Genomic DNA, 15,870 nt, shown 5'->3' with positions numbered 1-15,870 from the left:
ACCCTAACCTAGGGCCTGTCCCTGAGGAACCGCAACCTGGGATGGCTTGGGGAAAACTCCTAGGGCCTGTGGACCAATAACCTGCCCCCCTTCCCTTAGCTACCCAGTCTCAACTGTAACTGCTAATCCTAACAGCCTAACGCACCTGCAGCCAACACTCAGCTCACACTGTCAGCCTGCAGGGATCCACACACACTTCACACACACTGCACGCACTGCGCCCAGCACATGCAGCGACACACACACAGACAGCTGCAATCACACACAGCCACCTGGATCCCGTAGCAATCCACTACTAGCACACTGTGCCTCTTTGCCAGTGCCCACAGCCCTCTCCGCTGTGGCACTGCCAAACCTGCACCTTCCACACTCAAGGGTCACCTCCCTAGCTAAGGCGTCCCTCTTCAGTTACCCCCTGCCCTTCCCGGGAATTGGGGCCTGCCTGGGGATCTAGGGAGAACCCTTACCTGATGCAGGAGCCACGCGCTCCCTGCACCCTTCCTACTCCTTCCTTCTCCTCTGCCTGACTGACTGTTGCAAAGCCCGGGAAATGTATCTATATTCCCGGGCTGAGCTTCCTCCAGCCCTATTGGCTACACTCAGGCACCTGATGCCTGTCTCCCTAAGCCTCCTGGGAATTGTAGTTCCCAGGGGGCTGTCTATGTATTGGGGCCGCGTGCGCGCTTCCCCTGCGCATGCGCGAACCCCTAATGGCCGCCTCAATCTCTCTACTCCCTTCCCTACTCTCGCGCGATCTCTCCCTGCACTGGGGATCCTATCGCGCGCTTTGTACCTACTGCGCATGCGCGAGCTAACGCGCAATGGCGGCGCCCTCTCTTCTAGCCGCCGAGCCGTTGGCAACGCGATCGCGGCCCTAGCGACGGCCCGATCGCGTCCCCGGCAACCACAAGCTCGATCTGCTCCCTGCTCTGGCCCCCACCCTCGCGAAGTGCCGGCGGGTCCGTCGCAGCCTCCGGCGGCACCCGCTACCGCACGGCACTCGCGGAGGGGGGCCAGAAAGTGAAAATATACCTCGGGGCTACACATATATAGTGGCTAGTAAAGTGATATCACATGATGAGTAGTTATTGCAGCACTACAAAAAGAGCGCGAGGTGAACAACAGACACATAGCAATAAGTCATTTATAAATGTCCTTTTTCTTACCCAAACCCTCGCTGCGTTCCTTTCTTGTTTTTTTTCTACTGAAGTTTGCCCCGTCGATCACGGGCGGTTCTGGAGCTAAAGAGGGATTTACACTGATTGTCAAGAACTTTGGGGTCCTGGATTCAGTGCGTGTGGTTTTGTGCTCAGTGGTTATATGGGGCTATAGGAGGAGTTATAGGGAGAAATTATATGGGGCTATAGGAGGAGTTATAGGGAGAGGCTATATAGAGCTATAGTAGAAGTTATAGGGAGCGGTTATTTAGAGCAATAGGAGGAGTTATACGGAGCGGTTATATGGGGTAATAGGAGGAGTTATAGGGAGTGGTTATATGGGGCAATAGGAGGAGTTATAGGGAGCGGTTATATGGAACAATAGGAGGAGTTATAGAGAGTGGTTATATTGGGCAATAGGAGGAGTTATGGGAATCGGTTACTTGGGACAATAGGAGGAATTATAGGGAGCGGTCATATAGAGCAATAGGAGGAGTTATAGGGATCGGTTATATGGAGCAATAGGAGGAGTTATAGGGAGCAGTTATATAGAGCTACAGGAGGAGTTATAGGAAAGGGTGGTCTTAGGGGAATTTAAAATTCCCCCGCTTGCCGGCGAGACAGGCCGGTCACGTGAGCGGTTCGCCCAATGAGGGCGAACCAGCTCCGTGATGTCACTGGCCCGCCCCCGGCCAGTGACGCGCGCACCCCTGGCCCGCCCCCTGAAGGCCCGCTGACGGCGCGTGCGGTAAACAACCGCAAGGCCAGGGAAAGCACCCGCTTTCCCTGAGCCTCAGCGCACATCAGCGAGCAAGCAGGGAGCATGGACTCAGCCTGATAAGTGTGTTTCATACAGTACAACTTGTTTTCCCCAATGGGGCCCAAAGTGCTTCACAGTTACAATATAGTGCTGTACATAGAATGTTACCGGCACAGTCAGCTGTGATCCGGACCACACTCATTTTTCGGCACCACAAGACCTATTTCAGGCACATATTTAACACATTATATAAATTATGATTAACGCATTCAAATATCACAGACTCCTATAAAATTATTATGCAAAGCCCCCTGACAACGTGTGGACCACAAGTCCAAAGTGACTTAATGCCAGTGACATGTATAATGGATACACACAAAGACAATACCGCAATCAGGACAGCCGTGTGAATACTCAGATATCTAATGCCAAACAATACTCCCCGAAAATATAAAGTGGGATTGGCGGTGCTAAGGGTCAGAAACCAATATAGGACACACAAAGACACAAAGAAAACCCTATAATAAACACTCAGATATATCTGCAAAAATATCAACACGAGATGCATAAAATAGTCCAAAAATAACAAAATGTCTATTAACTACACATCTAGACACCAACAACAGTTACAGATAATAACACATGAAAAACAGGCAGACAAAAGAAAAACCTCCTGACAGGAAGATGATAAAGTGTCGGATCAAAAAATAATGCGGGTGGCATTAAACATACTGATGGGGGCACATAGGGGAAAGGGGGCGCGACCCTGAATGTACGGAGACTCTCGGGACAAGGTCCCGAGAGAAACCAATGACCGGACGGTCACAATAACCAAGGGTGACAATATCCCAAATACACACAAAATATCCCTGTTCCAATATTACTAGACACATACACACCCCCAGGTAAATTTGTAGAAACCAAACAGAAAAACGAATCCCTATATATGTGGAAGTCCGAACGCAAGGGGTAACGCCGCCTTGCAGGGGTTAACTGTGATGCCCAACTAGCCTGCGGTGTATGAGCCCGGTGTGCAATGTACATAACAGTATTATGAGCTGACAGCTGCAGCAGAAACATTGATAAGATCCGAGCTCACCAAGGCAAGGAAGGTAATATATGTGAGTCTGATAAGAATACAAAGCTACCAAACGTAGCCACCAATACGTAGCTTAGTATTCACATAGCCACTGCAGCAATGGATGTGTAATGGGTTAAAGGGTCAGTCCCATGTAGGAGCAAAGTGACCCAATGACAGTGATATGTTTAGTGATAATGTCAGTTCCATGGGGTACAAGGTCAGTCACACATATAAACTAAGTGACCTAATGACAGTAACATGTTAAATGTTTTAAAGGGTCAGTTGTTCAATATACAAGCAAAAGTGTCCTAATGACAGTGACATGTTTAATGGGTGAAGGGTCACAGTCGACATACAAAGAGCAGATATATGAGGAAATAAATGTAATGCAAGGTACTCAGAGGAGGAAATATAGGGACAGGGAAATGCCAGGTGCACCACTCCTCCCTTCCTAACAGCCACCTGCACAGTATATATAACCTGTATTCACAGTGAAACACACATCCTGCACTGAGGAGCTGTGAACATTGGTCCAGAGCAAAGAGAAGTAAAGAAGAGACGGGTGCTTTATACACAACCTTGGATGGAACACAGTGGTAAGTGTTAATTATGGTGGTGGAAGTAATGTTACATACTGTAGTAGCTGTGCTCTGGTTTTGTAAATTAAAAATGAGTGCATAAGATTCACCTGTTTTGCTCACAGTATATTTTCCCTGTATAACTAAATACTTACAAAATAATAATTATAGATCATTTGTCAGTGGCAGTATTTATAATTCAGTTTTCAATGGATACGCTTAATACTGTACATACAGTACAAAGACACTACTTTTATAAAACACAAGGCTTACAGTATATACTACTGTAACGGTGTTTCTGGCCCGGCCTGACCCACCCAATCTCACATTGGCCCCTGTGGTCTAACCGGACCCCATTACAGTGTGAATATGCCTGATGGTGCACCTGCTGGCTACAGGACTCCTGAGTCTCCCGCATGATGGTGTGTGGGGAGAACCCGTCAGACAGGCAGCTGAGGTAGTGTGCTGAGTCTCACCTAGTTCCAGTGCAGCGCCTCCACCTCACCAGGGTCCCTGCGTCCGCAAGGGGATGATCCTGGCGAGGAACTCCTCCGTGGTGCTCCTCTCTGTACACTCATTCCAGATAGATACACGAGAGGGTTTCTGGCTGAACTCATCTTTATTGACACGGTGGGCATAGCTGCCCTCCACAAGGAGTATCTTCAGCCGCTCATCTCGCCAGTGCTCCCTTTAGTTAGGTATGTCACCCAGATCAGGGATTCACTTATTCCCGCAGGAATCACTGTCCTGTGCCATGTCCCTGGACACAGCCTCCCATGGAGTTACTATAACATAACTGACACTCTGATAGAACTTGAACTCCTTCCTCAGCTCTGACAAGAACTGGAACTCCTTTCTCTGCAGAACAACTACTAACAACTTTAGAACACTGTGCTGTGCCTTATGTAAGCTTCTGAGGCTGACACATCTCTGACATCACTAACCATGGAGTCAGAGCATGTGACCAGTCCCAGCCATACACAGAGCACCCCACCAGGGGGTGAGGGGAAACCTCCATAATTACTGCTGGCATGCCCACACTTACCAGGCCTTACTGCCAACAGGAGAGATGACTGTAGGCATTTTACATGACCGCTACACTACGAATACATATATACTTATATTTTGTAAATTAAATGTAGTGGTGTTGTGGGTTAGGTAATATAATAGTGTACCTGGATCAACATCCTTCCCATGTTTACTTATTTGGTATATCCTTTTTTTGAACAAATCTATTGTATCTGCCATCACAGCCTCCATGGGTAATGAATCCCACATTGTAACTGCCCTTACTATAAAGTTTACTTACTGATATTTTATTTAGTTAATTAACTTTATTCATTTATTTTTATTTTCAGATATTACCATTTTTTTTTGCATATGGTACATTAATTAATTGGAGGAATTGACCAGTACCCTTGAAAATAATACAGTTCCGCCTTCATACCGAATATTCGAGTGAGCCATGGAGGGATTTACTGCTGTGATTTACAGCGAACCTGCCGTCCTCGGACTTCTTGCGAACGCAATCAGCGCTTTCCTTGTGTGTTTGCAGAACTTTTCTTTATTCAGCACTTCCGTCATTCCTGGAGGAGTGGAGAATATCCTTGCTGGTGAGACACAAATGATAGAATCTATTTAAATAAAATGACAATAGCTACAGTATATATATATATGTACAGTCACATACAGTATAGGAGCAAAGGGGGAGATGCATTAAGCGCTGATGTGAGGTACTGCTCCCCGATCCAGCATCATCTGTCATTCAAGTCAATGGCAGCTAATGCTGGATGGAAGTTCGATAACTTGCATCAGCAAATTAGTGAATCAAGGCCAAAGGTCCTCATGGTGACAGTGACAAGTTTAGGGCCAGTCCCATGTAGGACCAAAGTGACCTAATGACAGTGATGTATTTAATGGGTTAACGGGTCTGTCCCACGTGGGATCAAAGTGTCCTATAGACAGTGACAGTTTATTGGGTTAAAGGGTCCATCCCATGTACAGTAGGACCACAATGACCTAACCACAGTGATGTGTTTAATGGGTTAAAGGTTCTGCCCCACAAGGAGAGATGTGACCTAACAACAGTAACATGATAAAGGGGTTAAAGAGTCAGTCCCATGTACGACTGGGTGTGTGGATAATTTGTTTTACATGGGAGTGACCCTATACAGTATATGAACAGAGAGTTAGCACTTCTGAACCTGGGCTACGATGAGGTGCACATAAGAAAGTTGTATAGTCCAGTGGAACAAAAACCAGCAAACTCAATATATGTGAAGAAAACCAAACTTATTGGAGATCGATGTGTCAGTCTTGTCTAGTATCTTGATAGAGATGTAAACTTTTAGCCATAATTTGGATCCATTGTAAATTTCTACTCTAGTCCAACATTTCACGCATTTGTCTTAGTTCGATAAAAGTCGCCTCTATATTTAAACATTTTTGAATTCCGTGATTCAAAAACTTGACTAAGCCAAAATATTAATTAGCCTAATAATGTGTGCTCATTTGCATGTAATTTCCCAGAATCCCTAGCTGCAATGGAAGCATTATTTTCTAAGGGATAATGGTGAAAAGCAGGTACCAGACCTGTCTGAGACATGTGACTGTGCTCACAAGGGATATTTTTATTTGCTGTGTCTTTATTAGGCAAAACTTACACTAAGCAAAAGTGAAATTCGCTTAAAAGTGAACAAAAAAGTTTGCTTCGTTGAACTAAAAAAAGTTGCGGCAAGAAGACAGCAAAATGGCTGAAATGACGCGTTCACGTGTTTTGAATAACAAAAGGTTTGAAAAACATTTTGCAGATTTTCAAAAGAAATAGAGAGGTTGGTCTACAAGTTTGCAGGCTGAACTTTGACACATTTGTACATCACTTCATCTTGATAAAGTTCTGGCCTTATTTTCTTCACATTTATTGACACATTTATTGTGTCCTAATTGCAGATTTATCTGGTGTGATTATGGATATTAAGTGTGCGATTTTAAGACTCATGACACACTGTAACTGGAGTTCATCTAGTCACTGGCACACACTTGCGCTCAGTTTTGGTTTTTAAATCGTACATTTTTTTGTGTGTAGTTCAATTTCATTAAAATGTATTTATTGTGTTTAATCAGTAGAGGAGCGTGCATCAATAGGGTACCATTTTCTCCTGTGTATAGCATATACAGTGTATCCCCCTGATTGCACCCTTTCTGTTGTACTAACTCCAGTTCCACTATACAGTGTATATACTGTATATATACTGTATATATAGTTTGTTATATGTTACTAAGATCATCCTCCCTCTCTCAGGCATTCACCTGATCTTGATTGGCGGACTAACGCAGCTTGTTGCCGGCTTCCTCTCCTTTCGCAAGAACGACCACCTGAGCGGGACGTCCTTCATCGCATTCTCCGCCTTGTGGAGCAGCTATGGAGCCACCCGCATCCTTGTGGGAGCTGACTCAGCCGCGAGCAACAGCTTTGTCAGTGAGAGCGCGGTGGCAGGCCTAGTGTCGTATATCTTCATCGCTCTTCTCTTGTCTTTTTGCTCCGCCACTGTCAATTACATCATGCCCTTCGTGTTCGGGGCGATTACTCTGACTCTTGTCTTCGAGGCTGTGGGACTGTTTGCCCGCTGGGCCCTTGTGGTCGCAGGAGTGCTGGAGTTAATCATAGTCGTGTGCGGACTTTACGGAGCGACAGCTCTGATGTTAAAGGGGATCACTCAGAGGTATGTTCTCCCTGGATTTGGCAATCCGCTGTTCAACGTCCTGCTTCTAGGATCTGCTAACCGCAGTTCTTCCTCTGCTGCTGGAGAAGAGAAGAAGAAAAATACTAAATACGCTGAGCCCATGGCACTGGGTAACATGTGTGATACCATCTCCCCTTTCATTATGGCCTTCTACTGCTTTGGGTACATGAAAATCTTTTATGTGGGTGCAATATGGATCAGCATCAACGTACTTTCTCAGTTCATCTCCAGCTACTATTGTTATCTCAGAGACGATATTTACCACGCCACTAAGTTCGCATTCCACGGCATCTTTTGGCTGGTGATATCCTGGGGGGAGTTTATCTTAACATTTATTCTGACATCCACAAATGTAGAGAAAAGCAGAGAGTCCTTGGTCGGGGACTGGTTCTTCCTGGCGGGCGCTTGTCTTTTTTGCTTCCTGTCGCTGAATAAGGACATGCTAGAAATAATCCACAATATTTCATTCGTCTTAATGACAATATCCACAATCCAGCAGATCCCACGTTCGGGCTCTTATATATTCTTCGGGGTTACCTGCAGTATATTCACGGTGATTTCCCTGTACACAACGTTTGCCGGCCTTATTAACTCAATCGCTGAGAAGTTGCTAATACCTGTAGGTAACATCGTTATGTCAAGTGCCAAGTTACAGGACATACTGCTGAGAGGCAGGTGCTGTCTGCGAAAATCCGAGTTAATTGTCACTGAGAATCTCACCTCCCTGCCGTCTGATCCCCTCTTCTACATCTGCAACGGCCTGGCATCGATTGCTGCTATCCAGAGTTCCTTTAACGATTCCATTCAAGCTTATATATCCATCCCTTGGGTTCTGGTTCCTGGCACTATTATTCAGCTGTATATCTGTAGGATTGATGTTCAAGGAGGTAGAAGATTTGGCTCAATTTTGCCGTTCTGCTACTCGGCTATCTGGGCAACTTGGGTCTGGCTACGTTTTGCAGGTAATATTGCTTTTAAATTGTGCAATTATTCCCCCCCCCCTCTGTGCCTCCCACATGACTACAAAAATGAGCTCAATGTCAGTTACATCATAATTCCAACCCTTTTGTCCTAGCAGTTTTTGATTTGTTTTTACGTTGTATACATATCTAGGCCCAAAGCCTGCAGTAGAGTGTTCACACGGCACCTTCTGATGTTAATTCTGATGAGCTCCACTTCCCAACCAGCACAGAGCTCTGTTCCATGACAGACTTAATAGGGTGTTATCAGATAAACTGTCTCCGAGATCCATTGATAACATTTCAAGATAAAATTATTAGTGTGTGTTCAAATTATTTGTTTAACTAAATAATAGCAGTGATTGAAATAGTTCAAGAAATAATGTGTGTGTGTGTGTAATATTTTTTTCTCTTGAAAAAATAAAATAATCTCACAAAAATGCATATTAGATACAGCATATACATATATATATATATATATATATATATATATATATATATATATATATATATATATATACATTTTTGTTTGTACTTTGAGCATTCATTTTACATTTTTAATTATTTTATAATTATAAATACACAAAAATCAAAACCCTTAGTATTATGTGTGCGTCTGTATTATTAATTGTGCAAAGTGGATTACTACTGGGAAACTAACCTCAAATATACAACAGTAAACAGAGAAGTTCCAAAGCACCAAAATATAATTTTATATTTTGTATATTTTATTTTATTATTTTGTATAATAAAATAATGAATATATTTATTTTAGAAAATGTATCGACATGAATACACTTATAATAGCCTTTTCCCTCCTGAATAAATTACATTAGTACACAAAGTAAGTATATATATATATATATATATATATATATATATATATATATATATATATATATATATATATATAATATTTTTATAGAAATGTATATTTTATTTAGTTTTATTTTATATTTGAAATATAACATTATATGTATTCTGGGCACTGCCGCTAAATGAATAACATACTGTATGATGTTCTCCAGTGTAATATTAAACTTAACATCTGATCATTCTTTTTTCTAGGTCCTTCACTTGCGATTGATGCAATTAATGACGGGGGATTCACAGTCGGAGCCATTGCTTTCCTGATAATTAACATATTTTTGATCGTCTTAGGTATGTCACGGGAGGTAAACCAAAAGGGGTTTGACTTTGGGAGTGGAGGAGACTATTCTTACAGTAGTTAGAGTGTCAAGTGCTAAATACTGTATAACCCCTCAAACACACTTTGAAACAACACATGGAGAGAGACCTGTGCACAAAAAAATGGGCAGAGCTGAGACACCTGGGAAATATGCTAATCAGATATGCAAATAACTCCTATTAGAATATTTCCCAGTAATCTCATGTATATCCGCGGCATTGCATCCGTATTTATTTATATCCATCCCACGAATAAACACCATAGTCACAACGAATTTGAATGTTGGTGAATCATTTGCCCATCTCTAATTGGGAGCGGTCATACTGTAGGATCTATTTATTACAAGATACCAAGGGACAAAATGTCATCTTCCTACTCCCTCTAAGTACTAATATCATATTTTATTTGTTCAGTGTTAAATTCAATCATTTCCTATATTCTCTTTACAGCTACACACTCGAACGTGATCCTTTTCCTTTTGACCCTTGCGATGGAGGCTGTAATAGTCTGTTTCCTTCTCTTTACATTGGAAAGTCTCCCCCTCCCTCTTGAAAGTAAGTATGGAATACCCCTAATAGAAGTCACGGGGTTAGTACTTCTGAGTACCAAAGTGTATTAATGGAAGTGACATGTTTAAGGGGGTCATTCCATCCTAGGACCAAAGTGTATTAATGGAAGTGACATGTTTAAGGGGGTCATTTCATCCTAGGACCAAAGTGTACTAATAGCAGTAACATGCCTAAGGAGGTCATTCCATCCTAGGACCAAAATATACTAATGGTAGTAATTTGCTAGGGGTCACAACTGGGTGATTGATACTTTGTTTACCCAAATTTGACACCTGCATGTATACGTAATTTTAAATAATTATTTAAATTCAGTTTGTAAATGTGATGAGCCGAGACTTGGGCGGGGTTTGATTTCCTCGGGCTGCTCCCTTTTATGTGATGTCACTGTGTGTTCAACAAAAGTTCTCCCAGGGAAAGCCCCCTCTCTCTCCCCAGTTATCTTAATTGACTTTCTGAAAAGGACAAGGTCCACGCTAATATGAGTCAAGAGTTTTTTATTCGGAAACTCTTACCCATGTAAAGGCCGCCAGGTGGCTCCTAGGCGGGAGGGACCCTTTAACCCATTAAACATGCCACTGTCATAGGTCACTTTGCTCCTACCTGGGACTGACTCTTTAACCCATTAAACACGTTACTCTCATTATCATATTGATCCTGCACGTGACTGACCCTTTAAGTAGAAACGTAGGAGGGGTTTTATTTATTCTGGATCCTCCCTTTCATGTGATGTCACTGTCTGTAGAACAGGTCCTTCCCTATGTAAATTGCCCACCCCAAGTGTATCTGGCCCTTCATTTTCAGACAAACCCAAACTGCCATATTGTTGATTTTAACAAGATCCAAAATGTTTAAGAAAGATAATGATGCCTCTAAACTGTCTGCAAACTGTTCTTTGTGAGCTATTAATATCTGAAGGATAACACCAATAACTCCCATATTTCTCCTTCCAGTTGTTGTGCTGTCTATCTTCAGCATCCTCTGTCTCTACGGATTTTTTGCTTCTCTTGCAAACTGCTTATTCAACAAGGATCTGATTCCAATGGGACATGCCTTCTTTAAAGTAATAATATATTTATTTTATTGTTTATATTATTTTTTTTCTGATATATTTTCGGACTTACTTTTATTATATATATATATATACACCCACACACACACACCATATTGGCCCGAATATAGTATGGCCTCGCACATAATATGACCCTAAAGTTTTGAAGGTGTCCTACATGAAAAATTAAATGTTTTAGGCTGCTCATATAATACGAGTAGTTTTCAGAAGGACATTTTTAGGAAAAAAACATAGCACTATATTCAGGCCAATACGGTCATTTGTTTTGTGGTCCTTATACGGTTGACTCTATATACATTAATAGCTTATATACACCTGTTTAAATTGACTGCTCCTCTGATTTTGACTGCTCCTCTGATTTTGACTGCTCCTCTGATTTTGACTGCTCCTCTGAATTTGACTCCTCTTCTGATAGAAACAGAAGCCAGAGAAGAAGGATGAAGTATCCAGCCTGTGTATTTTACCCCAGTCGCACCGTACGAGCAGTTTAAGAACAATTGCTAATTTGCTGGAGAGCGGAGGCGTGTGCGGAATTCCTACGGACACAGTCTATGCTCTGGCTGCTTCCTGCAAACACCCAGATGCCATCAAGAGAATTTACTCCATCAAGGTGAAAAGCCGTATTATTTGTAACTGGAGATTCCACTGTATTAAGGGAGCCAATTAGATTGTTACATTGTCTACAAAGGGTTGTTTTTTGGGGGAGGCTACAGGAGCAGCTATGGGAGCAGATATAGGAGCAATTAGGGGATGAATTTATGGAGCTTTTATAGGAGTAGTTAGGCGAGGCGTTATAGTAAATGGTTATGGGGGCAGTCAGGGGAGGAGTTGTAATGAGATTTTTTAGGAGCAGTTAGGGGAGCAGTTATAGGAGCAGTTATAGTTGGAGTTAAATGGAGACGTTATAGGAACACTTATGGGAGCAATGGGATTTCACCTGTAACTATCACTAGATTAGGAACTGATCCTCTTTCTCTCATCACTTCACAGGAACGCCCTTCAGAGAAGCCCGTCTGCATCTGCATTTCTAACCTAGAGCAGCTGAGGGAGATTGATCCTCCATTCAGCCCCCTGCTGTGGAGGTTCATGGAGTCTGTGTATCCTGGGGGGATCAGCTGCATTGTACGGAAAGGAGAGTGGCTCAAAAAACTGGGTAACGGTCCCTTAATTTATTATCTATGTATATATATACACACACACACACACACACACATATATATATATATAAATATAAACAGTGTACATAAACTATATACAGTATACTTTTTTTGCCATAGCAGCTACTAATATCCTTTATGGGCTTGGATTTTGAAGGATTTTATTCTTTTCTGTTCACTTTTATTGTATTTTTTATCTGTACTGAAACACTCCTCCTTGTGTGTGTCTTTGTATACTACACATTGCATACATCATCATTATAATAGAGGTGTACTATACTTATTGTAGTGTTCCCTGATTCACTACTAATCCCCCATCTGAGCATCTGTTGTTTTTGTTCTACCGGAATTTCATATATATATTTAGCATAGGTTGAACTTGATGGACGTATGTCTTTTTTCAACCTCATCTACTACTGTATGTAACTATATAATATCAATTTATGTCTATCCTGTCTCTCTATGGGGGTTAGTCATTAATCTGTAATATTGGTAATCGGAGCACATGGAAATTCCAAATGATACTGATAGACAGACAAACAGACACATAGATATATGTAAGGGCCTTTTACATCAGTACTGTATGTATTATCTGACATGTATTATCCCTCTTGTACTACATGGTGAAATATGTGTGCTCAGTGTGTCCTGCACACAGCCGGGATCTGTCACTCAATCCCTTTCCCATCTGTTTTAGGTGTGGGACCGGCGTACGAGCAAGTCGGGACTCAGGACTCAATCATGATAAGAGTCCCCGATCACTCAGTCACTGCTCATCTCACCGACATGACCGGTCCCTTAGCAATCACATCCGCCAATCCCAGTGGAGAAATTGACAGCACCCACCATGACATGGTTATAACGTAAGTGATATGCAGTATAGATACTTCAATATTACAAATGTCACTGCCATTAGTACACTTTGGTCCTAGGAGGAACTGACCCTTTAAACATGTCACTGCCAAGAGTACGCTTTGTTCCTAGAAAGGATTGATCCCTTAAGCATGTCACTGCTATTATTACGCTTTGTTCCCAGAAAGGACTGACCCCTAAAACATGTCCCTGCCATTAGTACACCAGTCCTAAAATGTTTATATGTACATAATACCGTGTCTCTCTCTCTCTCAGGCGTCTGAGTCACAAGCTGGACGGGGTTCTGTGTGACGGAGATTCCAATGAGCTTGTGGGGTCCACAGTTGTAAATTGCACCAAAATAGATGAAGGTGAGTAATATATGAGTAATAAATACCTTATAAAACAGGGAAACTCCCTTATTTGTTAGTGTGATGGCATTAGGAATTACACTACTTTTTTTCATTTCAAAGCAGGAGAACCTCTTTATCTATTTAAAAACCATGGATAGTACTACTTTTTATTTATACACTGGGGAGTACCAGTAGTTTTACGACGAACCCGAGGAGGGTCTGACCCCTTAAACATGTCACTGCCATTAGTACACTTTGGTTCTGGAGACCCCTTAAACATGACACTGTGATTAGTACCATCTGGTCCTAGATGGGACTAACCCCTTAAACATGACACTGCGATTTGTGCCATCTGGTCTTACAAGGGACTGACATTTTAAGCCAATACAAATTTTGAACAAAGAAAATTATCATTCAGAATGTGCTTTATCAATGAATTAATAATATGGTTTGTAATTGCTTTATAGGCTCCATCACAATACTGAGGGAAGGTTGTGTGCCAGCTGTGAAGGTCATGCAGCTGTTTGAACAAGCAAAGAACACACAGGATCTCCTGTAGCAATATGAACATGTTCTTACTGTATATTGCGAGTATTTTAAAAATGACCGTTTGCATAGATGTGAACCTGACAGATACGACGAGCCCTGCAGGCAGGACTCAGGAAACTGGAATTGTATAATAACAAGAGGAACAAGCAATTTTTTTTTGTATTTCAATAGCCGAATAATTTATTTGTTTATTTATTTATTTGTTTATTTATTATTGTATAATTATAAACTCTTTGAATTATATATCAATCGTTTTCTTGTACATTCATTTATGTTCAGTAGCCAAAGGTTTTCAAATTACTACAGTAATTCACTATAAAATCCCTTTTTTTTTTTTAAATACAGTATTGTATGTCAACAGCCTCATATACTGATTTGCTGTGACATGGAAATGACCTTATAGCCCATTAAACAAGTCACTGTCATTAGGTCACTTTGGTCCTATGTTGGACTGATCCTTAACCCATTCAACATGTCACTGTCATTATGTCATTTTGGGACTGATTTTTAGCCAACCCTGTATACAGTAAATGAATACCATAAAATTCCTGTGAATTCACGCCCCAAAATAAAAACTATGACTTGCATAAGGGGATTGTCCACTACCTCCCATGACCAACCACTGAACACACAACAACCAGAGTTGGAAGAATGGGGCCATCGCTTCTATTTAAACCTGAGTACAACACAAATGATGAAACATCACAAAGCCAGATTTGTCATCATAGGTTTTGAACCACAGAGAGGTTAACCACAAAGGACTCACAGCAGTGAGATTCTGGGTTTGTGGACACAAATATGGCACTTTAATGGAAAAATGCAGATTTTTATCAGTGAGACTCCATTGAAGTCTACAAAACGCTGATGCTAAAAATCAGTGAGACTGACACAAATCAGTGGCAGTGACAGATAATCAATGTGAATTGACAAATCTAATCCGCAGGTTGTGACCACCGCTTCTGTCATAGAGCTTGACGACAGAATAAGACCACTTGAACGTCTTACGCTGCCCATTACCTATTTGTTCCCAAACCTCTGACTCTGTTAGATCCATATTTAGGATCTAGCCTTAGATCTCTTCCAAGGATCTTTTAATCTTTCAATATATATATACACACACAAAACAAAAGATTGCAGCACCAATTATTAAATGTAGATGAAATAGGATAGAACAATCAATATTAGGGACAAATATAATCCCTGCTATAATAATTATAGATAGTGCCAATTACAAATAACATATAAAACCAGGAAAGATGGGACAGGATGGAGAAATGAACACAATTGGAAAAAAAGGAGGGGGGGGGGAGGAATGCAGCCGAAAAATAAAATAAAAAACCTTGAAAATAACAATAAAGACACTGGAACTCCCAAGCCGCCATCCGCAGGATCAACCACCTTCCTCAATACTTCTAAAAGACAAAAAGGGACAGCGCGGGCTCCATAGTGTAAAGGGTTTCCGGTTTTAATGTCACAAGCTAAAATCAGGTCACTTACAACAAGTCCGTCGTGCGTCTTCCGGGATGGGGCTCCAAATCTCGTGGCTGGGAACGTGTGTCTCCTCCTGTTTCACAGCCGGGCATCTCCAGTGTTGTGCGTCCACACACAGGTCCCCCGGCTGCAGCAATAACGGCTTAGGCTGCGGTCCCAGTAACAGCCTGTGCGCCCGGCGCGGCGTGCACTGTGCGTGTGAGCACCGCCCCTCAATGGGGCTGGGCCCAGTACGCACCGTCACGCAGAAGGTGCAGCCGCGCCGTGCGGCAGGGTTTTTCCCAACTCAATCAAATTGAGTTTACTCCTAGCGACGGAGGTGTGGCCACGCCCCCACCGGCGGTTCACCCAATGAGGGCGAAC

General features: G+C 42.2%; 2 protein-coding genes across 3 annotated transcripts in view; both read left to right on the top strand.

The window, feature by feature from the left end:
* The first annotated feature begins 3,501 nt into the window (after positions 1 to 3,501).
* LOC142486225 (uncharacterized) overlaps positions 3,502 to 15,870 on the top strand; it is a 30,649-nt gene continuing 18,280 nt past the window's right edge. The window contains exon 1 of the mRNA XM_075584864.1: positions 3,502 to 3,594. The gene's annotated coding sequence lies outside the window, so the exon portion shown is untranslated. The remainder of the gene's footprint in view (positions 3,595 to 15,870) is intronic.
* On the top strand, positions 4,940 to 14,211 carry LOC142486222 (threonylcarbamoyl-AMP synthase-like). 2 transcript variants are annotated; one of them, XM_075584860.1, is made up of 9 exons: positions 4,940 to 5,189; positions 9,347 to 9,439; positions 9,917 to 10,021; positions 10,987 to 11,096; positions 11,521 to 11,715; positions 12,096 to 12,258; positions 12,960 to 13,125; positions 13,391 to 13,485; positions 13,935 to 14,211. In XM_075584860.1, exons 1-9 carry the CDS (start codon positions 5,042 to 5,044, stop codon positions 14,024 to 14,026), a joined length of 1,167 nt encoding a protein of 388 aa, XP_075440975.1. In that variant the 5' UTR covers positions 4,940 to 5,041; the 3' UTR covers positions 14,027 to 14,211. The 2 variants fall into 2 exon arrangements, with proteins under 2 accessions (XP_075440975.1, XP_075440976.1); XM_075584861.1 differs by lacking the exon at positions 4,940 to 5,189 and adding an exon at positions 8,132 to 8,281.

The sequence above is a fragment of the Ascaphus truei genome, unplaced genomic scaffold (genome assembly GCF_040206685.1).
Source record: "Ascaphus truei isolate aAscTru1 unplaced genomic scaffold, aAscTru1.hap1 HAP1_SCAFFOLD_790, whole genome shotgun sequence".
NCBI classification, from domain to species: domain Eukaryota; kingdom Metazoa; phylum Chordata; class Amphibia; order Anura; family Ascaphidae; genus Ascaphus; species Ascaphus truei.
Note: the sequence above shows the minus strand (reverse complement) of the source record. Positions and strands in the feature narration are given on the sequence as shown.

Bases quoted from the DNA above. Each gene is read 5' to 3' on its own strand.
- LOC142486222 (XM_075584860.1), top strand. From the start codon at position 5,042: ATGGAGGGATTTACTGCTGTGATTTACAGCGAACCTGCCGTCCTCGGA. The intron at 12,259-12,959 runs GTAACGGTCCCT...CATCTGTTTTAG, and splicing joins AGAGTGGCTCAAAAAACTGG to GTGTGGGACCGGCGTACGAG. The intron at 13,486-13,934 runs GTGAGTAATATA...ATTGCTTTATAG, and splicing joins TTGCACCAAAATAGATGAAG to GCTCCATCACAATACTGAGG.